Source organism: Lissotriton helveticus, chromosome 2_2 (genome assembly GCF_964261635.1).
Source record: "Lissotriton helveticus chromosome 2_2, aLisHel1.1, whole genome shotgun sequence".
NCBI classification, from domain to species: domain Eukaryota; kingdom Metazoa; phylum Chordata; class Amphibia; order Caudata; family Salamandridae; genus Lissotriton; species Lissotriton helveticus.
The window spans coordinates 428,645,524-428,672,972 of record NC_136060.1 but is presented as its reverse complement, the minus strand read 5'-3'; the positions used below and the strand labels follow the sequence as shown (position 1 = coordinate 428,672,972).

Genomic DNA, 27,449 nt, shown 5'->3' with positions numbered 1-27,449 from the left:
CACCCCTTTCAATTGACTCCTTTGGCCAAGTTGAACAAAAGTGCTCCACCGTGGAGTCTGCCTTATTGGCAAAAAAGCAGAATAGTGAGGAAATTAGGTGTATTACATGGTGCGGTTGAACGACCTCACAGTGTAATACACTTACCAACCCCTTTCCGACCAGTAGGTTTTGTTTATTAAACTTTCAGCTCATCCGGGGTAAGGGCTCTGAACAGTCAGGCTTGCATAAAGCAACAAGTGTTAAGCATTTAAACAGCACCAAAACTATTGAAAAAGAAATGAATGACACTCAAGAAATCCAACACCAATTTACAAAACCTAAACTATATTTTTAGACACCAACATGAAAAAGATCCACTGGAGGGTTACGGAGATGCAGATTTTACCAGGTATAGTAAACAAGCACTGTCACTCAACCACGGACAAGCAGTTTAAAGTTTTTCTTGAAAAAGTTTTTAAGTATCAATGAAGTTGCTTTGAGTTACTATTAGTGACTAAATCCGTCAGTCAGCAGTCTAGAAAAGTCCTCAACCAGTTACCTCGAAGGAAAACAATTTTCAGTGAGTTCCAGGCACTTTTATCTCCTTGCCATAACCTTCTATGGAAGTGTCCTGATGCAATGGATGCTCAAAGATGCAGTGGATGTGACTCGATCAACTCTGTTCTTTCTGTCTAGCCTTTGGTCCACAAACCTGTTAAGGTCGTCCTGGCTACTGGGATTGACATCCCTCAAAGTCCTCTCAGTCCTGCCAGAAGTCCAGGCCCCACTGGACCACCAGTCGTCAAGTATCGCAGTCACAGTGGAATCCTCTCTTGGACAATAACTTGCCTTCTGGGTGACCAAGGGACACTCTGACGACTCTAATGGGCAGTCTCTGGTGCTACTTTGAGCGTTGGGTCCTGATCTCTGGTGCTGCACGCCAGCGAGTGGCGGCAATGCGAACATATGGGCTACCAGCTAGCCCTAGCAGGCTTCTTTAGCTGTTGTAGCCCTGTGCTGCGAATAGGACAGCTAGCTGACCGATGGAGACTCTTGCTTTGACTGGGCTCTGGAGATGACTTTTCCACATGGAGAGACTAGGCACAGTCCCTTCTCCTTTGCTAGCCAACAGGTCCAGCCGGTGTAGTCCACATCGATATAGCCTCTCTTCACCAGGCCTTTCGTGCAGCAGGGAAGTCCTTCAGACCTCTTTTCCAGTTCGAGATTTAAGGTTTGAGTGCCAGGGGCACCCCTTTATGCCAAGAAAATGCCCTCAGGGTAGCACATGGTCAGTAGAAAATGGGCTACTAGGTCCCCTCCCTCCTGAAGGCCACTTCCTACTAATTGTGTGCATCTAGCCATCCTAGAATTCTCTATTCTGCCCACTCCCAACATGACATAACCCTTCTCTTGAAGTTCAGAGCTCCTTAGCCCAACGCAGAGGTGTGGCTGCCACCTACTGGAGTGCAGAGGTACTGTTCAAGATTTTCCAGAACCAGTCTGATGCCTGGGGAATACTGCACTGTAATTAATCTGAGGCTAGATGTTACTTTCAAATAAGAAAAAACAACACAAGGTGGTCAGCAGCTAAACCGTAAAAGTGAGTTTGGAGAGGAAAAATTACTAGTAAGGATAATGTTACTAACTCAGTAAGCATCTGCTCTTGGCATGTAGAGCTATGGATTCACATGCTTTGCATATTGCTGCCATCTAGTGTTGGGTCCGGATGTTTGCAAGTTGTTTTTGTTCGAAGAAGTCTTTCCAGTAACGAGGTAGGCGGCGACTCCTTTCAGTGACAGTGCGCATGGGAATCGACTCCATTGTTAGATTATTTTCCCGCCGAGGGTGAGAATGGAGTTAGTATGTGTTGAATAGAGATTTCCATGCGTGTGAATGTGAATTAAGAACTACAACTACTACAAGAGACTGGGGAGGTGGGTGGGCACATGTGAATCTACAGCTCTATGTGCTAAAAACAGATGCGTACTGGATAAGTAACATTATCTGTCCGACATATGTGAGCTGTAGATCACATGCTTTGCATAGACCTAGCAGTAAACTTCCAAAGCGGTGGCTAACCCGTAGCAGTTGCAGTTATTTGAAATAGATTTTTAAGTACTGCTAGGCCTACATTTGCCTGCTGTCTTGCTAACATATCTACACAATAGTGTTTGGTGAATGTGTGCGGTGTAGACCATATTGCTGCCGTACAAATATCAGCTAAGGGAATATTTCTGAAGAAGGCCACAGTAGCCACTATTTTGCAAGTAGAAAGCGCTCTATGGGGTACTAACAAAGCTCTGTTTGCTTTAACATAACCAGTTAGGATACATTTTACAATCCATCTTGCAATACCTGAAACTACTTTACGGAGAAATTTAGGATTGGTGCGAAGAACCACTCAATCTTAGGGAAGTTGAAAGGAAGGCTCTTGTATAGTTAAAGCGAGAAGATCAACAACTCTTCTTAGTAAAGTTATCGCTATGAGGAAAACAACTTTCCATGATCGGAATTGTAAGTGACATTTGTGCATTGGTTCAAAAGGTGGATCCATTAGCCTTGTAAGGAGCAGGGGGAATTCTTGGAGGTATCCCCCTTTTTTAAAAACATTTTTATTAAAGACAAGACTTGCAGTAGTAACATTTCCGGTACGACACATCCACAAGACAGTATTTTCCCATTATACAATATTTGAGAACATAGGCATATAGCATGTCATACATACATACATCATTAGGTCTGTCAGAAAACATGCAGTGTTTCATTTTAATTATCAGAACCAATCTATAGTCGGTGGGGTACAGATACCTCCCCTAAAAGTATTCTATTTACCCCACATCCTTTCTAATTTTTTGGGGGCATCCTCTGTGAACATATGTAGCTTTTGAAGCAGCCATGGCAATATCCCACCAGTCTCCCAGTATTGGGACCGTACGCGCTCCCCAAAGTCTGTCAATATTTTGTTTTGCTATTATCATGCCTAGGGTGCCCAAGCTTGGGCCGTGTGATTCATGTTGGTTGGTTCCCAGATGTTTAGGAGATATCGTTTAGGCTTAGGCCATACAGGATTTGCGCTAACCTGTGATATTGTGCTCATCAATGTTACCCAGTACGTTTCAATTGCAGGGCATTGCCACATTGTGTGATAAAAAGTGCCTATGTCACCACATTTTCGCAGGCAAAGTTGGTCACTGGCCTTAGAGGCTACCGCCTCCACCCTCTGGGATTCTAGCACTTCCTGCCAGCCAGTCTCACCCACATTAGCCTGCTATTTTTCCCCTAACAGTTGCGTAGGGTATATGAGTGATATGGCCTTCCTATCTATATATTCCGTGAGGAGTCTATCCTCTAACGGGGAGGCTTTTGGTGGGATTGTATCAGGGGGGTTGACCGCTTTGGGCGCATGCTTGACCTGCAAGTACCGAAACGGCTCAGTAGGTGCAATTTCATATTGGTCTTGTAGTTGGGCAAAGGTGATGACTTTTCCTGTTTTCCAGAGTTCACCCACTCGTGAAATTGAAATGCAGTAGTAGCTGCTGTCGCCCAGGTAGAATGGGCGCGCAACCCAACGGGAGGTTCCTTTTTAGCCAGAGAATAAAAGGCCTTAATACACAAGACGACCCAGCGGGAGTTAGTCCTCTTGTGTACAGTCTGGCCTTTCTTGGCGCCTATGTAGCCAACAAACAGCTGGTGATCCACCTATAACTGTTGTGTGCGATTCAGGTAGAATGAGAGCGCACATTTTGGGTCCAGACAGTGGAGCCTCTCTGGAAGGGTGCGGGGTGGAAAGAAAGTGGGCATGGTGATAGTTTGCCCAATGTGGAAGGCAGTGACAACCTTTGGCAAGAATGAAGGACAAGTGCGAAGCACAACCTTATCCGGATGAACCGACAGAAAGGGAGGCTTACAGGAAAGTGCCTGGAGCTCACTCACACGCCTAGCGGAAGTGATGGCAACCAGGAAAGCAGTCAATAAACAAAGAGGACAGTTGTGAAGTGGCTCGAAAGAGTACACCTCAAATAAGTAAGAACCAGATTTAAGTCCCAATAGAGCAATTCTGCTGGCCGAGAGAAAAAAGGAAGAAAAGGACTTCGCTGTGCACCGTGCCACACATTTCTTCCACCTGCAGGCGTATACCGATTTAGTGGAGGGACACCTGGCTGCCAGAATGATATCACAGACTTCAGAAGGCAAGTTAAATGGAATCAACTGTCGCCGCTCAATCTCCACGCATGTAGGTGGAGGCTGGACAGGTTTGGGTGGAGGACCGTCCCCTGCTGCTGTGACAGAAGATCCTCCCGAAGAGGCAGTCGGATCGGGGGATCCATGCTCATACTAAGTAGCTTGGGATACCAAACTCTTCGAGCCCAGTCCGGAGCCACAAGAATGACTTGGGCCCGGTCGTGCATGATCTTCTTCAGCACTCTGGGTAGAAGTAGTATAGGAGGAAAAGCTTACAACAGACCGCAGCTCCACTCGTGACGAAAAGCGTCGCCAACGTGCAGAAGAGATGACATTGAGAGTTCTCTTTCATGGCGAATAGATCTAACCAAGGCTCTCACCACTGTTGAAAGACCACTTGTGCCACCTTCGAATGAAGACGCCATTCGTGATCCACCACGCACCTGCGGCTGAGTTTGTCCGCCCTTGTGTTCAAAGAACCTGCCAAGTGTAGAACCATCAAGGAAATGTCTTGACGTTCCAGCCATGTCCAGAGACGCAGAGCCTCCTGACATAGGGTCCAAGACCACACCCCGCCCTGCTTGTTGCAATACCACATGGCAGTGGTTTTGTCTGTGAACACCTGCACTAATCTTCCCGACAGAGGGAAGGAATGCCGTCAGTGCAAGTATGATCGCCTGGAGCTCCAGAAGATTAATATAGAGCCTGGACTCCGCCGGAGACCAGAGGCCTCTGATCTCCGCCTCTCCCATATGGCAGCCCCATCCCAGGAGGGAATCAAATCCGTCACCACTGTGTGCTCCGGTTGGGGAAGGGAGAGGGATTGGCCACTGACCCAATTTTGGTCCGTGGGCCACCATTGCAACTGCTCTGCAGTGCCCTTCGAAAGTTGGACGTGCTCGGACAGGTCCCCTTGATGCTGCGCCTACTGCAACTTCAGGTCCCACTGCAGAGCCCGCATATGCCATCAGGACCGATTGGTCATCAGGATGCAGGAGGACACGAGGCCCAGCAGCCTCAGGGTCATCTAGACCGAAAACCAGGACTAAGGCCGAAAGATCGAAATCATAGCCCGTATGTCCCGGACTCACTGCTCGGGAGGATAAACCCGAAACTGCGCAGTGTCCAGAACCGCTCCGATAAAGAGGACCTTCTGAGAGCGAAGCAGGTGCAACTCCAGCACGTTGATGGAGAACCCCAGCAAATGCAGGTGGTCATCCGTAGTCTGGAGGTGGGAGACAATAGCCTGGGGCGAGCCACCCTTCAACAGCCAGTCATCGAGATAGGGGCAGACTGAAACCCCTGATCTGCGCAGATGAGCTGCAACCACTGCCATCACTTTCGTGAACACCAGAGGGGAGAAAGTAAAGGGAATAAACCCCTGACCCTTGGTACTGAAGTGGGTCTTGTTCTTCAGCCCCTTTGAGTAATAAAGATTGCACTTCTTGTTGAAGCAAGTGCTGGTGGTCTGGTGATATTTTGTGGGATCGAGAAGGAATGTTTGGAGGATTGTTGATAAGCTCCAGGGAATAATTATGTCAGATAAATCCAAGCACCCATTTGTCTGTTGTTATTGATTTCCAAATGGGGAGAAAGTCTTGAAGTGTTCTGCTTACAGTTGTGGAATAGTCGGAGGAAGTGTTGGGAAGTCACTGCTTGCTTGAGGAAAGGAAAGTGTAAAGTGTGTTGTTTTGACCTCTACCCATGGGACTGTTTACTCAATAACCTCCTCTTCTGCAAAATCCTCTTCTAAAAAAGGATTGGGAATTGTCTTTTTAGGAGGAAGTGCCCGGGTCAGTGCCCGTGGACTTGCACCCTCCCCTATAAAAAGGGAGCCAAAAGGAACCTCTATTGGAGGGAGATTGAAGCGCTCTCATCGATTTTGATATATCTGTGTCCTTTTTTATTTTTTTGAGCACTAGACTGACTTCAGTGCCAAAGAGATGTTTTTTATTAAAGGGTACAGCCAGGATGGATTGTTGGACTTCAGGTTTGAACCCGCATATCTGCAACCATGAGTATCATCGTAGTAAGATGCTAGTATTTGTCAGGTTTAAGATCTGGGTATGTGCCTGTGGAGGATCAGTTGTGTAGTCCGCCCTATGATCTGATAATCAGGCATCGTCAGTGTCACCTGTGTGAAAATGAGGTAGACCTGACTGACTCGGTGTAATCTGTAATGGATCAAGGTGTGGTGGAGAGGGAGGAGGAGGAGATGGAAGCGTATGGTAAGGACTCGTGCCTACGCTTTTTTTCTGGAGAGAAATTTAGCATGGGCTATCATCCTCAGAAAGTTTGTGCTTAGATGCTGTTTTAGCATGGATATGCCCTGTGTCATGGTGAATATACAGCTTTTTAGGTCAAGCCTAGCATTGCTTCTCGCTCTGCGAGGCATATTGTAGTAGGGACAGCTGGAGTAGTTGCTTACCTGTAACTCCAGTTCTGTAGTAGGGGTATCTGTGATAGGGGGATATCTGTGAAAAGTCTCGCTCATGTGCGGGGATCCCGGAGCAATCAAAATAGTCTCTTAAGTGGTCTTCTTCTGCAGTCCTGCATAGACACTTAAGAGAAAATGAAAGACAAATAATGCAGCCTAACATTAATAAGGCTACATTGGCCAGCACTTCATCCTGAAGTTAAAAGGATAGCCAAATAATATCACTAAATTTTCACATTTTACAGAGTTTCACCACACAGAAAAACTCCCCTTCACAAAAATCCTTTGACATGATAGAGAGGAAGGGTTGGACAGACAAGCCTCATAGGCTGCCATTATGTGCCTGGAAAAGGGATACCGTGCCTTTAAGGAACCCTCCAGAGACCCTCGGTATCCCATGATGCACAGCCAAAGGCAAGTTACTATCGGTTCTTTTTGAAGGTCCCTTAAAGCCAGGCCTGTAGCATCCAGGAAAAAACGTTTTCTTCCAGCGGGGAGATGCGCGGGTCGCTTACAACTATCACAGAGATACCACTACTACAGAACTGGAGTTACAGGTAAGAAACTACTCCTTCTGTAGTAGGGGATCTCTGTGTATAGTCATAGTCTGTGAATAGAATGGCAAGCCCATCCCAACAACCAAATCCAGCAGTGGAAGAAAACTGGAAGAAAAATCCTTACTGAGCAAATAAATTCCTCAGCGAAGCCTGCCCAACTTGCGCATCTGTCTTGGCATCAGAATCCAGGCAGTAATGTTTAGCAAATGTGTGCACAGACTTCCACGTAGCCACTCTACAGATGTCTGCAATGGGAACGTTACATAGCAAATCCGCTGGAGCCTTAGGCTTACCCCCTAGAGTCTTGTTAGCCTTTTGGTAACATAGTTGTATACAGGACACAATTCACCTAGATATGGACTGTTTGGAGGTGGCAAGGCCAGTCCTGACTGAACCGTAATTCACAAACAACTGATCTGACCTACGAATGTCTTTGGTCTTATCCAAGTAGAATTTCAACACCTGCCTCACATTAAGTGAATGAACAGACCTCTCCGCCGGAGAGGAAGGATGTTGAAAAAACATAGGTAACGTGATTGTCTGGTTGACATGGAAATCAGATATCACTTTAGGTAGAAACTTAGGGTGAATCCTCATGACAACCTTGGAAGCATGAAATACAGTATAGGGCTCCTGACAACACAGAGCCTGAATCTCACTCACCCTGCGAGCCGATGTTATAGCCAAAAGGAAAGCTGCCTTCCAGGACAAATGCTGCAGAGAAGCCTTATGAATAGGCTCAAAGGGCTCCTTCATCAACCTTGACAGCACCACATTCAGGTCGCACGAAGGCGTGGACACCTAACGGGGGGAAATACCTTCTTCAAACCCTCCAAAAAATCTTTAATTACAGGTATCTGGAAAATGATGTTTGTGACTGGCATTTTACTTATACGCATTTAATGCTGCGAGGTGAACCTTAATAGAATGGAAATTAAGGCCAGATTTAGCTAAATGCAGTAGGTATGGAAGGATGACCTCTTCCTTGCAGGAGGTAGGGTCAGCATTCTTGGCCGTGCACCAAATGCAGAACTTTTTCCACTTGTAGGCATAGGAGGTCCTGGTGGATGGTCTCTTAGCCTCCTTCAGTATTTCCATGCAGTTGTCAGGCAAGTTCAAGTGTCCATACTGTACTATCTCAGGAGCCATGCCGCCAAACTCAATGATGAGAGGTGGGGGAGCACCATCTGCCCCCGAACTTCGTTAGAAGGTCCGGCCGACATGGAAGCCGCAGATAGGGTTGGGGAGACCGGTGGAGCAGGTCTGTGAACCACCACTGTCGAAGCCACTCCGGAGCAATCAGGATCATTCGCGCTCTGGATTCAGACCGCTTTATGATCACTGCTGGAATCAGGGGAATGGGCGGAAAAGCGTACAGAAAGCTGTTCGACCAGCTGATCCATAGTGCATTCCCCAGAGTTGGTAAAACCTGGAGGCAAAGTCTCGGCATTTGCTGTTTTCGGCGGTGGCGAACAGATACATTTCTGGAGTGCCCCATCTGGCGAAGATGTGTCCTAGCACCTCGTCGTTTAAGACCCACTTGTGGTTCTCCTGAACGAGCCTGCTGAGTGTGTCCGCCTGAGCATTCTGCACACCTGGTAGATGGGTAGCTGTTCTCGTCAGTCATCTGGCTAGCAGCCAGTGCCAGATCGCTTGCGCTTTCTGAGACAGAGTGCGCGATCTCGAGCCCCCCTGCTTGTTGAGGTAATACATTGTGGTCGTATTGTCCGTCTATACAAGCAGGGAACAGGTCCGGAAGGACGGTTGAAAAGCTTTCAGCGCCAAATGAACAGCTCTGAGTTCCAGAAAATTGATATGATACGTGGACTCCGCCTGAGACCACATTCCTTGGATCAGCAGATGGTCCGAATGCGCTCCCCAGCCCTGGAGAGAAGCACCCGTCACAATGGTCTGTATTGGAATGTCCTTCTGGAATGGAACCCCCTTGAGGAGATTCTCTGCTGAACACCACCACTTCAGGGACTGCTGAGCGTGCTGAGACAGTGTGATCCGGTCGTCCCAGCTCCCTCATTTCTGGTCCCATTGATCCTCCAGACATTCCTGCAGCAGTCTCATGTGGAGGCGTGCATGTGGTGTGAGGAAGGTGCAAGAAGCCATCAACCCCAATAGAGACGACACTGTCGACACTGTCGTTGACGGAACGGACATGAGAGTCTGAGCCTTCCGAAGGATCGATAAGCATTGCTCCTCCGAAGGACACACGCTTGCTCTGAGAGTATCGATGGAGGCTCCCAAGTACTGCAGAACAGGAGTCGGAACAGACTTGGACATGTTGATTTGCAGACCCAGTTGGTTCAACAAAACAGCCGTCCTGTTGAAATGCAATAGCGCTTCCTGGAAGGTGGAGGCTTTGATCAACCAGTCGTCCAGGTACAGGTAGACAAGCACCTTGTTCTTTCTCAGGTACGCTGCTAACACCGCCATGCATTTCAAAAACGTCCTGGGTGCAAAATTCAGACCAAACGGAAGTACGGTGTACTGATAGTGGTTATTGGCGACTAGGAAGCGCAGGAACTTCCGATGTTTCTGTGCAATGGGCACATGGAAGTATGCATCCTGCAGATCTATTGCGCAAAGCCAGTCTCCTCGATGCAGCGGAGGATAAATCTGGTGCAAGGACAGCATGCAAAATTTCTCCCTGGAAATCCATTTGTTTGCTGCTTGTCGCAAATCCAGAATGGGCCTGAACTCGTTTTTGTCCTTTTTGCGCACAAGAAAGAACCTTGAGTATAGACCCGTTCCATCGACGAGGAGCCAAATGGACATGAAAGGCTGTAAGGCCGCCCACAGATCTTGCGGTCAAAATGTCAAAGTTTTTGAAGTTCAAATCGAACCGCGGAAAGAGAAAACCCGTTTGAAAAACAATACCATCAATGTAGAGAGAGTACGCACCGAGGGGGAACCCGAGGATCGATTCTGAAGCAGAGCGCAGCAATACCCGTCTGACCCCAATGGTGGGAAAAAACAATCTGGAGTCGATGCCCATGCGCACTATCACTGAAAGGAATAAGTCACCTACCTTGTGACTGGAAAGACTTCTTTGAACAAAAACAACTTGCAAACATCTGGACCCAACACAAGATGGCAGGAGTATGAATAGCATGTGATCTACAGTTCACATGCCTCGAACATATAGCAAATCGAAGAGTGGATGAGCCATGGATTGAGGTCTAGGGCGGTTAGAGCCTGGGCAGCAATAGCTGCCTTTATAAAACTTTTAATGTCTGCCGATATCCAATACAAGAAATAAACAAAAAGCAGTAATTGTGAACACACTCCAATTTGTGTGAGGTAGGCAACTAGTTAATCAGAATTACGCCTTTCAAGGCACTTACGGAATTGTGTTCTTTCAAAAATTCTGCAGCATTTTCTTCAGCGTTGCCACCAATTTCACCTATCAATATAATTCCTTCAGTATGTGGATCCTTCAGAAAGACATCAAGACAATCAATAAAATTTGTTCCATTGAAGGGATCTCCTCCAATACCTGAAAAGAAGCAACAATTTAGTTTAAAAAAAAAAGAAATTGTCAATCACTCTTTGTAGACCTAAAAACAGAACATATTAATTGGTTAACTAATCAGTATCACTACTCCTATAGCATCCAACTGTCTGTGTATACAAAACCTGTACTAGAAGTAACATTATTCTAAAGGAATAAGCAACTTCCTACACTTGTATTTAGTTATGCAGCACAATATCCTTCCTGCAACAACATCAACTGTTGCATGGCTAAACACTTATAAGGTCCCAATGGCGAGACCTATTGGCTATGCCAATGCTTGTTTTAACAAATTACTTTAGACTTTAGCTATGATTTAAGTAAAAAAAGAACAAAGGGGCAGAGAAAGCACATGAGAACGACGCGTTCCAGGAGATAAAAAACTGGAAATACTGGCTGCAAAACTACTTTTGTTTTGAGTCGTTTTGCTTCATTAACCCACAATATGTTTTAATAAAATTGTTTTAAAAGCTGCAGCCACAAAAATAAGCGAATGCCCTGAGGATGAATAACAAAATTATATATATCAAAAACTTGCAGTAGAATTGTTCGGGTTCTTCGCCAGATAATTAACGTGGAATTAATATTTTGATGTGTATACAGCTAGTTTAAAAAAAAAAAAGTACACCATGCTAGTGTTTAAAAACATCAGGTTTCCATCATCCTTAAAACGGAGCAAACTTTAAAGGAAATATAGTTCACAAAAAAGAAACCAAAAGCTGAAATGTTTCCAACATCTTTTAATGCAACAGGCAAAACAATAATGGTTAGGAATTGAAGAAAACAAATACTTTGCCTCCTCCCTCTTAGATATAACGTGTTTGCAAGTTTAGTTTACATTAAAAATCAATCCCCAAAGAATGTCAATGTTGTTCGTATTTTTAACTCAATCACTCACACATGAGCTGTATTCAGTGAACAGGAAGACGGCATTACGACATGCAGGGTTTCACAAGTAAGCATGTGACGCTGTGCTTCGAATAAAGAGCGTGAGAGAGACAGAGCGGCAGGCCATCGCCGAGCTGACAGCCTCGGGAAATTGAAAGGAAAGGTAGCGTGAAAAAGGCAAGAAAAGAAAGATCACAGCTGGCTATGTGTGAAACAAAGAGAAGAGCGGGTGGGATCAGGAGCTGAATAACAGTAGGCTCTGGGGTAAGGCAGGCTCAAGGAGAAAAGATACAAGACCCGCTGCCGCAAGTCGAACTCTGTGTTGGGGGAGGGCCGTTGAAGCGCGAGCTAGACAGAGAGGCGGATCGAGGCACGCATGGGAGAGCGAGAGGAAAGCCAGCTGGCTCTTCTGCTCGTAACTGTGCGCGTAACCGCACACTCTATGCCACACAAAAAGCTGTGGTCTACTTTTTAAAGCCCACTCACTAAATGTCTCACTAGAGTAGCGCCTGTTCTGGCTCAGGTGAGACCTAAAAACTAAAACTGTCTCCCACGAAAAGGTTGGAAACTGCTACAGGCTGCACACTGCACAACTTCTGATTTGAGATGCAGAACCATTCAAATGCTAGTGGTTTCCATTACATTTCAGAGTAGGGGGCGTTGAAGGATTAGTTACTTACCTGTAATCCTAGTTCTCTTCCAGGGGTATCCTCATCAAAGTCATAAGCATTAGAATATTCCCGCCCATGCGCGGGACCCCGGAAACAATATATTATATGTGCCCCACATATATTATAGACATATATATAAATATATATATATATAAAAATAAGCAATTGCAGCCAAATAAACAATAGAGCTGTAATATGCAGTGAAGAATTTCCACAATACAGTGAATTCTGTATTAGAAACATGAGAAACAACACCAATGCTTGTTTAGAAACTGTTTTAATGCTCAGAAAACAGTAGAAATTCTCATAACACACTGTAAGCATATACAGCTCCCAGGCTGCATTGCAAAATCCCAGTCTAAAAAGACTGAAAAGCTAACCTGTAGCTGAATGCACTAAAACTGACGCTGTGCCTTTAAGGCACCTCTGCCCCTAGCTTCCCATCATGCCTCAGGGGTTACAGTTAGGTCAGTTGTTCTTTTCGGAGACTGAAAACCAAACCATGGTAATAACAGGTTAAAAAACATCTCCTATTTAATAAACAAAGTCCTTTGCCCGGGGAGGCGGGAGGGGTGCTTATGACTTTGATGAGGATACCCCTGGAAGAGAACTAGGATTACAGGTAAGTAACTAATCCTTCTCTTCCAGGGGATCCTCATCAATAGTCATAAGCATTAGAATAGAGTAGCGAGCCTCACCTCATCCCTGCGGGCAAAGGAATCAACAGATAACATTTATATCCGTAGGCCCAAAAATAGGCCTTATTCTACCCAAATAGGTTTCTCAAGGAGGCTTGCCCTACTTGAGAATCCGCTCTGGAATCAGACTCTAGGCAATAATGCCTTGTAAAGGTATGGACTGATTTCCATGTCGCAGCCTTGCATATTTCTGACATAGGAATGTCATGCAAAAAAGCTATTGTGGCTGCTTTCCCTCTAGTGGAATGAGCTTTGGGTGATTGCAACAAAGGTTTGCCAGCCAGCTGGTATGCTAGTTTGATACAAGAGACAATCCATCTGGAGATGGATCTTTTGGCTGCTGCAAACCCGGACCTCATTGCACCATAATTGACAAAGAGTTGGTCTGTCTTTCTGGTGTCCTTCGTTCTTTCTAGGTAAAACTTTAGCACCCGTTTAAGATCTAACGAGTGCAACGACCTCTCAGCTGGGGTCGATGGGTTAGGAAAGAACGAAGGAAGGGTAATCGTTTGATTTATATGAAAATCCGATACCACTTTTGGAAGAAAAGAAGGGTGAGCCCTCATTACTACTCTGTTGCGGTGAAACACAGTGTAAGGTTCCTTGGTGCAGAGTGCTTGAATCTCGCTAACCCTGCGCGCAGAGGTTATTGCCACCAAGAAGGCCGCCTTCCAAGTGAGATGCTGCAAGGAGGCCTTGTGTATAGGCTCAAAAGGTGTAGACATCAGTCTGGAGAGAACCAGGTTCAACTCCCAGGGAGGAGAAGGATTTCTCACAGGGGGATAGACCTTCTTTAATCCCTGAAGGAAATCCTTCACCACCGGGACCTGAAAAAACGATGTTTGTGTAGGTGATTTTCTGTACGCTACTATGGCAGATAGATGAACCCTAATAGAAGCGTATTTCAACCCTGATGTCGCTAAGTATAGGAGGTATGGTAGGACTACCTCTTCTTGCCCTTTGGTGGGATCAAAGCCATGGTCCTTACACCAAATGAAAAATCTTTTCCACTTGAACGCATAAGACGTCCTTGTGGAAGGTCTCTTTGCCTCTCTTAAAATATTCATACATTCCGGAGGCAGATTTAAGTGTCCATATTGCAAGACCTCAGGAGCCATGCAGTCAGGTTCAGCGACTGGAGGTTGGGATGCAGGATCCTCCCGTCCATTTTGCTCAGCAGGTCTGGCCTGCACGGCAGCCGTCTGTGTGGACACAGCGACAGATGTAACAGGTCTGGATACCACCATTGTCGCGGCCAATCCGGAGCAATTAGGATCATGTCCATGCTCGATCTGATGAGCTTGGCCACCACTTTCGGAATCAATGCCAGAGGGGGAAAAGCATAAGCGAACATCCCTGTCCACTCCAGCAGGAGAGCGTTCCCTTGCGTCCCTGGCCGGTGGATCCTGGACGCGAAGGCGTGGCATTTGGCGTTTTCGTCGTCCGCAAATAAGTCTATGTCTGGACGACCCCAGCAACGGAAGTGTTCTTCGACCACTTCGTCGTTTAGCACCCAGTCTGGCTGATCTTCGAAGTGCCTGCTGAGTGCGTCTGCTTTTGTGTTTAGCTCGCCTGGAAGGTGCACTGCCACCACCGACAGTCCCCGAGCCAGAAGCCAGTGCCAGATTGCCTGGGCTTCCAGAGACAGAGGGCGAGATCGAGTTCCTCCCTGCTTGTTCAGATAGAACATAGTTGTAGTGTTGTCCGTCTGAACCAGGACTTTGTCCGTTGTTATTGCTGGAAAGAACGCTTTGAGCGCCAGATGAACTGCTCGAAGCTCCAGCATGTTGATGTGGTATGTCTGAAGGTTGGTCGACCAGCGACCCTGAATCTGAAGATGACCCATGTGAGCACCCCAGCCTTCTAGAGATGCGTCCGTCACCACAGACAGCGAAGGAAGAGGTTGCTGAAAAGGGACTCCCTGCAGGACATTCCGAGGGAGAGTCCACCACTGTATTGAGGTCAGCGCTGCTTGAGACAGGATGATTCGATCCTCCCAATCTCCAGTCGCTTGGTCCCACTGATCCTCCACCGACTCTTGTAGAGGCCGCATCCTCAACCTGGCGTTCGGTATTAGGAAGATGCAGGACGCCATGGAGCCCAACAGAGACGCTAGGTCTCGCACCTTTGGACGAGGAATCTGAAGTAACTTTTTGCATTTTCGTCCCATGGAAGAAAGTCTCTCTTGCGAAGGAAACGCTCTTCCTAACTTTGTGTCTAGAACTGCTCCCAGATAGTGGATAGTTTGTGTGGGCTGCAGGATCTACTTTTCTGAGTTTACATGGAGGCCGAGCCTGTGTAGCTGTTGGAGACACAGGTGACAGTCTTTGGTGGCTTGTCAAGGAGATGGACTCTTCAGGAGCCAGTCGTCTAGATATGGATACACAAAGAGACCTTTTTTGTGTAGACACGCCGCTACCACTGCCATGCACTTGGTGAAGACCCTTGGTGCGGATTTGAGTCCGAAAGGAAGCACTTTGAACTGGTAATGCTTGGACCCTACCAGGAACCTCAAGTACTTTCGATGACCTGGTCTAATAGGAATGTGGAAGTACGCGTCTTGTAAATCCACCGAACACATCCAATCTCCGATCTGTAGATGAGGACATATTTGGTGGAGTGCCAACATGCGAAACTTCTCTTTGACCACCACTTTGTTGAGGAGTCGAAGATCCAAAATTGGTCTGAATTTGCCTACTTGGTCTTTTTTGGGAACAAGGAAATATCTTGAGTACACTCCTTTCCCCCTTTGGGATAGGGGTACCACTTCGATTGCGTTTTTCTTTAAGAGGACGCTCACTTCCTTTTTGAGGAGCTCTAGTTGGTACGAGCGAGACTTTTTTGGAGGAGCCGGTTGTGGTTTCTTCCTGAAACGTAGCGCATATCCATTGCGCAGTATATTCAGCACCCACCGATCTTTCGTGATGCTGACCCACTCTGCCAGATGATGTGCAGCACTTCCTCCCACTGGAGTGGGTAACGGTGACAGAGGAAGCCACTGCTCAGGCCTTGCCTCCTCTAGGTGTGGTAGAGGACTGATTATGTCCGCCTCTACCTCTGCTTGACCTTCCTCCTCTGTATTGCGGCTTTCCTTGCGGCTTGTTTTGAGACCATTGAGGGGTTTGAACCCTCTGTTGGCCTCCCCGGTTCTTGTTGGTCTTGAAGCGTCGTTTGAACGGTGCTTTCTGTTTCTCCAGACCTACTGCCTTTACTGTGTCTAACTCGGTCTTCATCCGGGCCATTTCCTGATCGGCATGCTCCCCGAAGAGTGAAGATCCGGAAAAAGGCAGATTGAGGATGCGCTGTTGGGCATCTGGCTTGAGCCCAGTTAAACGTAGCCAAGAGGATCTCCTCGCACATATCCCATGTGAGTAGTTATGTCCAGCTAGAAGGGCGTTATCTGCTGATGAACTAATCATTTGGTTTGCCACCAAACAGCCCTCCGTCACGGTCTCCTCAAAGTCCTTCTGGTCCTCCTTGGGCAATTTCTCTTTGAATCGTTCCATGGAGTCCCATAGGGCTCTATCGTACCTTCCCAGAAGGGCTGATGCACTAGAGACTTTTAGGGATGAAGCTGCTGTGCTGCATACCTTGCGTCCCCAAGAATCTTGCGTCTTGCTGTCTTTGTCAGGAGGAACTGACGAAGAGGGAGCGACCGTGTGATTCTTCCTAGCTGAGGCTACAATAACTGAGTCCGCTGCAGGCTCACCTTTAACAAAGATAGGATCTGAGTCAGCCGGCCTATATTTTTTTTGGATACGTGCCGGTACTGCTCTGATCGTTGCTGGCGTGAGGAAAACCTCTTTGATTGGGTCCATTATTCCTGGGACTAATGGGAGCAACGGCCTTGCATATGATTTGTGATGAAGAGTCTCAAAAATCACAGTAGTGGACACCTCTGGAGTGGTCATTTCTATATTCAGCTTGTGAGCACCCCTTTGCAAAACGTCCAGATACGTGTTGACGTCGTCCAGAGGGGAAGCTCTTGAGCGAGGACTGTCTGCCAGCGTCGGAGAGTAGTCCCCTTTCGAAGATCTAGGCGAAGATGGAGGGGAGGATGAAGGAGTTCTTCTACTCCTGTGGTGAAAACGCTCCTTCCTCACCGGTGATCTCCTAGGTCGTTCCTCCCTTCGAGGAGAACGGGATACCCTCTGATGTACTGGAGATCTCGATCTCTCAGTTCGTACCTCCTTTCTCGGTGTTCGAGATTTGGGTTGCTCCCTCCTTGGCGATCGGGAGACCCTAGGGGCATGCGACCTGTCCGCTCTTCTCTCTCGTGAGCGTGATCGCTCTGCCTCTTCTGGTTGCTGAAGAGGAGACCCGTGGATTGGACTCAGGTACCTTTGAAGTCTCTCTGGTGCCTTAGAATCCTTCCAATTACTCAACGGAGCATACCATCTTGGAGAGAGTCTTATATGTGAAGTGTAACCCCGCTGGGGATTCTTCTGAACGGGACTCCTACTCCTAGAAGATGACCCCGTTGACCCCGAGGCACTTGAGGAGGAATGGAGTGAAGCAGATTGTGTCACTAGGATTGTCGAAGGCACTGAAGGCGATCTCCGTCTCACCGGTGTTGGAGGACGTCTCAAAAGCCTTTCCCTCGACGTCGAACGCCTCTGCGGCGTCGACGGGGCGATAACCTTCGGCGTTGAATGCTTCGACGATGATCTGTGGTCCCTTGACGTCGATCGGTGATGATGCGCCGACGGCGGAGTCATATCCCTCGACGTCGAACGGCGTTGTCCTGCCGTCGACGGAGGTCTCGACGTCGAACGGTCTAGTCCTGCCGTCGACGGAGGTCTCGACGTCGAACGGTCTAGTCCTGCCGTCGACGGAGCTCTCGACGTCGGCCGACGTTGATCTGTCGGCGACGGAGATGTCATCGACCTGGCATGTGGCGACGGCGGAGGATCGGACATCCTCGACGACGAGCGCCGACGTGCCTTAGATGATCCCTTCCTCGACGTCGATCGTCCGAGGGGGCTCTTGCTCCTCGACGCCGAGCGCCTCCGTGGAGACGTCGACGGAGGTGTCACACTCTTCGAAGCCTGTCGACGTCGAGACGACGGCGAGTGTGATCTGTCTCTCGACGCCGACCGTCGCCTGGTTGACGGCGGCGGAGTTGACTTATGTCTTGACGCCGAACCTCTCGTCGACGGCGATCTCGTGGCTTCTCTCGACGCCGATCGTCGCCTAGTTGACGACGGCGGAGCTTTCTTCGACGACGGCGAACCTCTTTTCGACGACGATTTCCTCATCGACGCCGATCTCGACGTCGACGGAGCTTTTTCTCTCGAACCGTCCATCAGATGTCGTTTTTTCAGCGCCGAGCCCGGTGCTGAGGTTGATGGACACTCTGACTTGCCTTTGGAGGGAGTTCTGGGTCTCTTTGAACTCTTCCTCTCTGCAGATCTTCCTCTCATGGATCTCTGGGCCAGACCATAGAGCCTGTTCCTCTCTCTGTCTTTAAGTGTTCTGTCAGACAGCTTTTTACAATGAGAACAGCCTTTAGGATCATGATCCTCTGGCAAGCATAAAATACAGACCTCATGAGAGTCCGTTTTTGCCTTCTTGTGGCCACAAGAAGGGCAATCATCAAATAATGAGGGCATCCTGACAGGAAAACCTCACAAAAAATTGACTGCTAAGCAGTTATTTACTTGACTATGATGTGAAAAGTCAAAGTAAATCAAAAAATTGTTCTTTTGAAGATTTTCTGACTGGAAAAGGCAGAAAAGTGTGGAGCTGAGTATCCAGGGTCCTTCCTGAAGGAGCCGGAAAGAACAACTGACCTAACTGTAACCCCTGAGGCATGATGGGAAGCTAGGGGCAGAGGTGCCTTAAAGGCACAGCGTCAGTTTTAGTGCATTCAGCTACAGGTTAGCTTTTCAGTCTTTTTAGACTGGGATTTTGCAATGCAGCCTGGGAGCTGTATATGCTTACAGTGTGTTATGAGAATTTCTACTGTTTTCTGAGCATTAAAACAGTTTCTAAACAAGCATTGGTGTTGTTTCTCATGTTTCTAATACAGAATTCACTGTATTGTGGAGATTCTTCACTGCATATTACAGCTCTATTGTTTATTTGGCTGCAATTGCTTATTTTTATATATATATATATTTATATATATGTCTATAATATATGTGGGGCACATATAATATATTGTTTCCGGGGTCCCGCGCATGGGCGGGAATATTCTAATGCTTATGACTATTGATGAGGATCCCCTGGAAGAGAACTAAATATTTGACGTTAGACTTTACTGCAGAATCCTAGCTCATTATACAGTTAAAGTTAGGTTTTTGGAAATAATTAATATATGGTTTGTTCCCTTTGTATGCCAGATAACTATATTTAAGACTTTTAAAACACTAAAGTGGTACGCAAACAATATGCCTTATTTTTTATGATTAAGTAGGGACTGTTCATTGCTAACAGTCACTCTCTCTCATGCCTTCGCGACTTCAAGTAAAGTAATATGTACCACTTTGTTTGAAAAGGTAAGGTGGATTACTACAGTATTTTCTTTTGTTATCAAGATTTTGGGAGGAAAATATCTAATGTTTTCACTAAACTAAACTATTGAGTTTAATGAACAAACTTGTTTTCAAAATGATTGTTATTGACATAATGCACTGAAAACCACTGCTCTTAGATGCTGATGTTTAAACTCCAATAGACTTTTATAAAGGACATGAAGGTAATTCCACACCTTTTAACATACTTTAGGTAGTCAATGTGCAAAGAATGATTCCAAGCACATCTAACAAAGCAGTTGAAAACTATTCTCTTCTGAGTACCAAATAGCCACTAATCAATTAACCACTTTATCCGTAAAAAAAAAATGAAAACCAAGTGTGTGCTTAGAGACAATACGGTATGAATACTAACTCAATTAGCAAGTTTACAGGAGTGTATCCAATTAGGAAACTACAATAGGTCTATATGAAGTGTACACATGTATTGGTATACAAATTGAAGAAGCAGAACAACAGTCAATATTTTACATGAACTATTAATTCACTCTGTAGCATAAAATATACTCACCTACACAAAGAGACTGTCCTAATCCAACTTGAGTTGTCTGGTGGACGGCTTCATAGGTAAGAGTACCTGATCTTGAAACAATACCTGAGAAAAAAATGTATTTTAGACTACGCAATAATCAGTAAACAATCAGTATGTATGTTTCGTCACGAGGAACATATGGCTTAATGAGCCACAGGACATTAAAATGTAAATGAAGTTTAAGAGATTGGATTTATTTTGAGAAGTAAACGGTTGTTTGAAAATGGTTCTTTATGCAGGGTCACCCACAAAGTTTTTGCCTTCCTCCTCCACTTTTTCTGACCTCGTTTTTGTTGGCTTTAGGACTCTTTATCACTGCTAACTAGTGCTAAAGTACTTGTGCTCTCTCCCATGGTACCATTGGCTCATACCCAATTGGCATATTACATTTACTTACAAGTCTCTTCTATATAAGTAGCACTTTAATAGTGACTCAGGCCTGCCACTGCAGAGCCTGTGTGCGCAGTTTACACTGCCATGTTGACCTGACAAAATAAGCCTTTTGCCAAGCCTAAACCTTCCCTTTTTACTCACACAAGTCATCCCTAAGGTAGGCCCTGGACAATCCAGAGGGCAGGGTGCAATTTATTTAAAAGGCACGACAAGTACTTTTAAGTATTACATGTCTTGGCAGTGAAAAACTCCCAAACTCATTTTTTCCTACTGCAAGGCATATCTCTCCTATAGGTTAACAATATGATTACCTCATTTCATCTTATAGGTGTGATTCCCAATTGTGAAAAGAGAAAAGATAGACATTGAGTTTGGTGTCTTTGGAATCACAATTCCAAATCCAAACTTAGGGAAAAGTTGGATTTTAAATTGCTATTATGGAAATGTCACTTTTAGAAAGTTGGCATTTTCTTGACTTTAGCCATTTGGTGCCTGACCACGTCTGGGGTACATAACAGCAGGGTGTGTGCATGCCCCCTAGACAGCCACACACACCGGAGCTTAGGTGGGCCATCCTGGGGGAATGGGAGGAGCTGAACCCAGCCTCACTTACACCTGAATAGACTGTTTTGTCCCCACATAAAGGGCTGCATACCCCCAAGTAGTGAGTATTTAATGAGAGGTAGCTCAGCGCACACTTCCTACAGAATGTGAAGAGACCGGGAAGTTTGTTACTTAGAAGGGTAATGAAGAGAGGGGGCCCCTACTTCCCTACTTACCAGCCTATTTTGCTGGAACAATGATGCTGCACAAAACTGGGATATCATGTGTCTTCATAGAAAACTAAGCCCTGATGAAGTCCAATTGTTTATGGGATGAAACGTGTTGGTTTGACCATGTACATCAATTAAGAAAAGAGGATGTAAAAATGAATAAATTAAAAACTTAGAAAATTAAAAATTTGTTAAATACATTCAAATGGACTTCTTTACCTGCTGCACCTCCACATGCTTTGATGATCAAGAATCTGGTACACAGGGGCACTAAACAACGGCAGGTGCCGGAGTATGTCCGCACAGGACTACTGATTTGTTCAAACTAAGGGTGAGGTGCTAACTGGAAAAGTCGTCCGTTGGGTTCTTTTTGTGTGACAAACCCCCAAGTAGTGAGTCTGGAGCCAGGATTGAAAGGGAGGACCTCGGTGCACTTCAAAGACCTGTCTTTGAAGTCTCCCCCACCTTAAGGCCAAACTGGGTATAAGTACTGGTACCATCACTTCAGTACACTTTTGGACCTGTGAAGACTGCCAGGTAGAAGGTCTGCTGTCCTGTTAGAGGACTGCCACTCTGCTGGACTGCCGTTTTGCTGGACACCTGCCTTGCTGTGCTTCTCCTTTGATTGGGTGAGAAGGACTGGACCTGCATCACTGGAACCCACAGTGACTCCAAGAAATAGCAGACTGGCCTCCTGAATCCCTGGTCTCAGGGACATAAAATACTTCTAACCACACTACTTCTGCACCTGGACTCAGTCAACTGTGAGTCTGCCCGGCCAACTGTTGCCACCCCAGTCCTGGACCCTTGAAAGTTGGCCTACGGTTCCAGCGGAACCAATGAATCTGCTGTTGAACTGACGCATCACCTCTGCTGCTTGGATGCGCCTTTGCTGCGTTGATCAGCACCGATGCAATGCTGCTGCTGCGTGGAAAGGAGCAGAGGCAAGACCTTGGGAACCACCACTGCACAAAGTTCTTCCTGATACAAGGTCTAGGCACCCATTTGCGGGCAGCCTAGAGGACTATGAACCTCCACATCACAGCTTACCACTCCTCGCAGCTGATGCACCATCACAGCTGGATCTGCACACCATCGCCACTGTGTGGATTGGCACAGACGGATCGCCTCGACTGTTCCACGCATCCTTGACGGAGATGCTCCAGGATTAAGGTATTTTTGTTGAGCGGGCCTCACTGGGTCCCTGTATCCGGCCAACACTCTATCATTGTCGGCCTGGACTATGTTCCGGTCTGGTGCGTACCGATATTCCAAATAGAGACTTTTGCTTTTAGGTGCTATTTTACCTAAAAACTTTGAAATTCAATATCCCAAGTTCTATTTATTGGATTTTTGTCATTTTGGTCCTGTTTTAATAATTAAATTACAGCTATTTTTCTAATCTGGTGTGGAAACTTTGTGTGAGATGTTTTCACCGTTTGAAGTGTTGCACAAATACTTTATACCATGCTTCCAAGTTAAGCCTGGCTGCTCTGTGTCAAGCTACCAGAGGGATGGTATAGGTTAATTTAAGGATTACCTGCTTCTTATCCCGACTAGGATTGTAGTTGCTGCTCGACTAGAGCTCATACCCAGTCAATCTAAAACCCAACTTCTAACAACGGTCATAGTCACAATCTGGAACACATGTCCAAAGAAGAATCCAATTTGGTTAAAAGCATGTTTGGGAAAAGGTTTAAGTTTTGTCAACACGCAAAAAACTGATGCAAAAAAAGAAAAGGTATGTACCAGAAAATGTTCATGCTTCTTAATGCAAGAAATGTTGCAAGCCAAGATGCTGTGCAAAGTCCACAAACTTTGCAAAATGTTTAACTTCACACTATTCCACTGGAAACTGTCACGGTTTTACACAAATTAAATTTTTTTTTATTACAAAAATGGCAGTTGGGGGCACTAGCACAGAACACCACCCTTCTCACTGTTGTCAAAGGTTTAGACTAGATTGGAGTTACGTAAAGGTACAAGAGATTGGCGGATATTGATCATTAATACGGCAAAGAGGTTGAGTGATGAACTATTGGTTGGAGATCTTAGATTTAGAGGAAACTCTGAAAAAAGTTACAACCATTAATGATACCAAAGATAAGTTATAGCGATCCAAGGGGACTTGGCAGAGTACAAGAACTATATGGTTAATCAGAAAATAAAGGGTCTACGAACAAATCTTGAGAGGTACACACGAGTCGGCTTTCCCGTATGTAGACGATAAACACTACCAACAGGGAAGCGAACAAGTGTCCCAAGTGCATTAGCAGAGGCGTGGTAGACAACAGCAGAGGAGAACACCCAGAATTGGACCTTCGATAACACCTCGAGTGAGGAAGAAGAGGAGGTACAGCTACCCAACCCTGGTAGAGAAAGGTTTGATCCACAATCAAAGTCTACCGAGGATCTAGGCGCTCCTTTGGGTTCTTTTTTAGGACAAACCCACAGGGGCAACGGAGGAGGTGGGGCACAGAGGGGCAGAGGCCGAGGCCGACAGAACCAGGGACGGCAATGGCCAATGTTCTCACTGAGCATACAACTTAGTCATGAATTTATGAGACTACGAACTGAGATCCACGAGATTCGGGTACTTAACCACTTCCACGCTAGCGGTTTTCCCGCTGTGCGCTGGAATTTCAAAATCAACATGTTGAGTGACGAGTTCACCTTGTCATCCGCACAGGGTAGGTAATGCTGATGACGAGCTGAGCTCGTCATCAGCATGGAAGGGGTTAATAAAGGATTGGGATATGTTCCCACCCAGAGACATGATGCCTTTAAGTGTAGGACGGAATTCCACGAAACAATGAGGAAAATCAAACTCAAAAAATTCTTTGCCAGTAAAGATCTAGAACCAGAATCTATATTCACAACCAGTTTGAGACATCCCTCCCAGTTTTGTCCACCCATTTCATCGGTCGGATCTGAGGTCCTGGTATTCGAGCAGAAGGTCTTGGAAGAGATCTCGAAATTGGAACAACTTGACCAATGAAATGGCTTCAATAACATGAGCCATGTAGATTGGGAGGCAGTAAAGCCCCTACAGGACAATGCTGCCATAACTATAAAGTCCGTCGATAAAGGAGGGAGGTTGTAGTTTTGAATACCACAGATGGTAATGAGGTGTTGAGGCTGCTAGGTGAGCGTAAAAACTATCACCCCCTCCCTAGAGACCCCTTGTGTTAACTTTAAGATCTTATCACCAAGATGGTGGCAGAAGCCAGGAGTAAAAAATGGATAACGAGTAAGGAGGCAGAGTTTCTTGCTAATACCAACCCCAGAACTCCGGCCTTCTACATTTTACCAAAGGTGAATAAGGCACAACGGCCCCCACCCGGGCGCCCGATAGTATCGGGAATTTCTTCCATACTTGAGCCGTTGTCCCAATTTGCGGACTTCTTTTTAAGAGAGTCTGTGCTGAAACAACCAACTTACGTACGAGACACTACAGATATTTAGAATACCCTTAATGATCTGACATTTGACTCCACACAGCAATTTTTAGTTACAATCGACATAGAATCGTTGTATACTTGTATGCCCAAGTAAGCTACGCTGGGGGTAGCAGCAAGAGCCCTGGGGGAACAAGAATGGTTCTATGATACTCTCCAGTCGTTCGTGCTTCAGTGCATAGAACTCACATTGACATGTAACTATTTCTGTTACAAAGATGATCTATACCTGCAAGTGTCCGGAACATCGATGGGCGCAACTTTTACGCCCAGCCTGGCATGCATTTATGTAGGCCAGTTTGAGGAACACTTCCTGTATCATTCGTCAAATCCCTTCCAGACACATTGTTCCCTGGAAGAGATATACTGACGATGTTTTGTGTATATATACTGGAGGAGAGTACCCTGTTAAACTTTCTGGACTGGTTGAATAGCCTTGACACGTGCCTGTGGTTTACGTGGACAAAAAGTAACAAACATGTTGTATACTTAGAACTGGATATTAGTGTACAGGAGGTCAAACTGTGTACGATGGTTCATCAGAAAGGGACTAATAGGAATTCATTGTTACACTACCCGTCCTATCATCCGAGAGCCCTGCGGGATAATTTGCCCGTAGGTCAATTTTTGAGGTACCGACGCCATTGCTCGACTGTGGAGTCCTTCCCTCAGCAAGCTGAAGATTTGACGAGGAAACTGATGCAAAGAGCCTATCCCAAAAAGATAGTTAACAGGGCCCGAAAAAGAGCATGCAATAGTCCCCGGGAGGCTTTAATGGAAAAGAATATGAGAGAAGTAAGTGACTGTTTACCGGTAGTTCTGACATTCGACCCATTAGCCTCCAAGATAAGACATGCGATCAGGAGACATTGGTTGTTGCTGTCCACCGTTGATTTTAAGATGCCACATCAGAGATTCGCATTCAGACGGGCGAGTAATTTGAAAGATAAACGTGTGCAAACATGCCAAGCACAGAAATCAAAGATCACTACGATGCCAGACGGACATTATCCGTGTTGGGGCTGCTCGGTATGCGAATAAACAGAAAAAACTAACACTGTGCAGCTGCACAATGGAAGAACATGGCATTTGAATAAGTTCTCAAACTGAAATACAGTTAATATCAAATATAGATTGACATGCCAGTGAGGGCTACAGTACATTGGCCTAACAACCAGGAAAGTTAAAGTGCTGATTCAAGAGCACTTTAGCACCATCAAAGCAGGCAAGCTCACGACGCGCCTGGTACAGCATTTCAATGAACATAAACATTACCTCTGAGCATTAAGGTGGGTTGTTCTGGAAAAGGGGATGGCGGGCAGTGACAGCATTGAAAGAATACTGGCTAACAAAGAAGTCAGATGGATCTTCTCTGTGAGAGTAGACCAAACAGGATTAAATGATCATATTGAATGGAACAAAGTCAGCAGACAGTAGGGCTCTACGACTGACTGGTTCATGAAGATGGGCTTCAGACTGTATAGGAACACTACCACCAATACACTACAGATTTACGCTCAGGGTGCACCTAAAGAAAGGGAATACAATCCCTTAGATATTGTAAGCTGGGGGCTTAGATATGTATGTGTAGCATAGAATACCATTGTAGGCACACTGATGTGAGTTTTTAGCATTTTAGGACATCCAAAGCCTTGCACTCATGTGAACAGCAAGATAAAGGACAACATTATGAATTAGAGTGTAAACCATTATGGCTTTTGTAGTGTTCTGTGTTATGAAATTGGTGCATCATTAGAATAATGGAATCTCTGTATGGCATAAGGACGTAACGTGATGCGTTTCAACTATATATGATAAAAAAAATGTTTTACTGGATCCTCTTTGGCATTAACCCAGGACACTAGAAAGAGGATTGATTAAGGCAATGTGGGCAGTTATGAATGAGTACACGAATTAGCCTTTGTGACGTAATCATTGCGATGAATGGCCTGTATGGATGACGGCTAATAGATGAAATTATATCAGAGAGATAAAATAAAACTATGTTGTGACACTAGGTTTTAATGATAGAGTTTTCATGAGAAATAGAGAGCCCTAGACTTATGTTTCCTGCAAAAAAAGATCTTAACGCGGGCATTCCAATATGGCCACCGTAGCGGGGGTGAAAGTCAGGTGACCCGCACTTCAGCGCGTGATCACATGGTCCTCACGCTAGCGGCGCGCAGCACAGCGACGGGTAGATATTTGCCCAGCTGTCGGCACGTTGTGAGGCTGGGACGAGACGCTGCCACATTTGATCGCAGGTGTAGTAAGCCTGTATATGGGGACATCGGAGATACATGACTGGCGATAACGAAGGGCTGGCATTTTCTCCACTGGGTAAATGTGAGTGTATGCGACAATTTAAAGAGGCGGTCCAATTAAACAACACTGTTGGGTCATACCATAGCAGCCGGAGTCCTTCACAAGATTTATATATTGGGGAATGATACACATACATTGAGGGGATAAGTACCCTACTGATTGTTATACTTGCATAATAAGGATATTTTTTTAGAAAAAAAAAAAAAAAGAATAGTTTTGAGATAGGGCAGGCACTTAATGAAGAGAAAAGGCATACACTGATTGCAGCGTTGATACAAGGTTGTGATATTATTTCCACAGGTGTAACTGTTAAGCAACGGTAGAGCTTTCTAAATAAGGGGTAAGAGTGACGTACACACCCCTGTTGGTCTGGTGAAGGCTGGTATGAAAGCCCTTTGCCGACACTGGGTAATTATATACAATTGAAACCCAAGAAGTAAAGAATATACATGATGTTGAAGTATGATTTTATCTGGTTGACCAGGCTTATGGAGAT

The 27,449-nt window shown here is 45.9% G+C and overlaps 1 protein-coding gene across 2 annotated transcripts in view; it reads right to left on the bottom strand.

The window, feature by feature from the left end:
- SUCLG1 (succinate-CoA ligase GDP/ADP-forming subunit alpha) overlaps nucleotides 1-27,449 on the bottom strand; it is a 104,641-nt gene that overhangs the window by 25,906 nt on the left and 51,286 nt on the right. For both annotated transcript variants that reach the window (XR_013608372.1, XM_078678689.1), the window contains exons 6-7: nucleotides 19,984-20,067; nucleotides 10,513-10,664 (exon numbers count right to left, since the gene is read on the bottom strand). Coding sequence is in view for 1 of the 2 variants with exons in the window: in XM_078678689.1 (XP_078534815.1) it covers nucleotides 10,513-10,664; nucleotides 19,984-20,067 (236 nt within the window). In the remaining variant the exon portion in view is untranslated. The remainder of the gene's footprint in view (nucleotides 1-10,512; nucleotides 10,665-19,983; nucleotides 20,068-27,449) is intronic.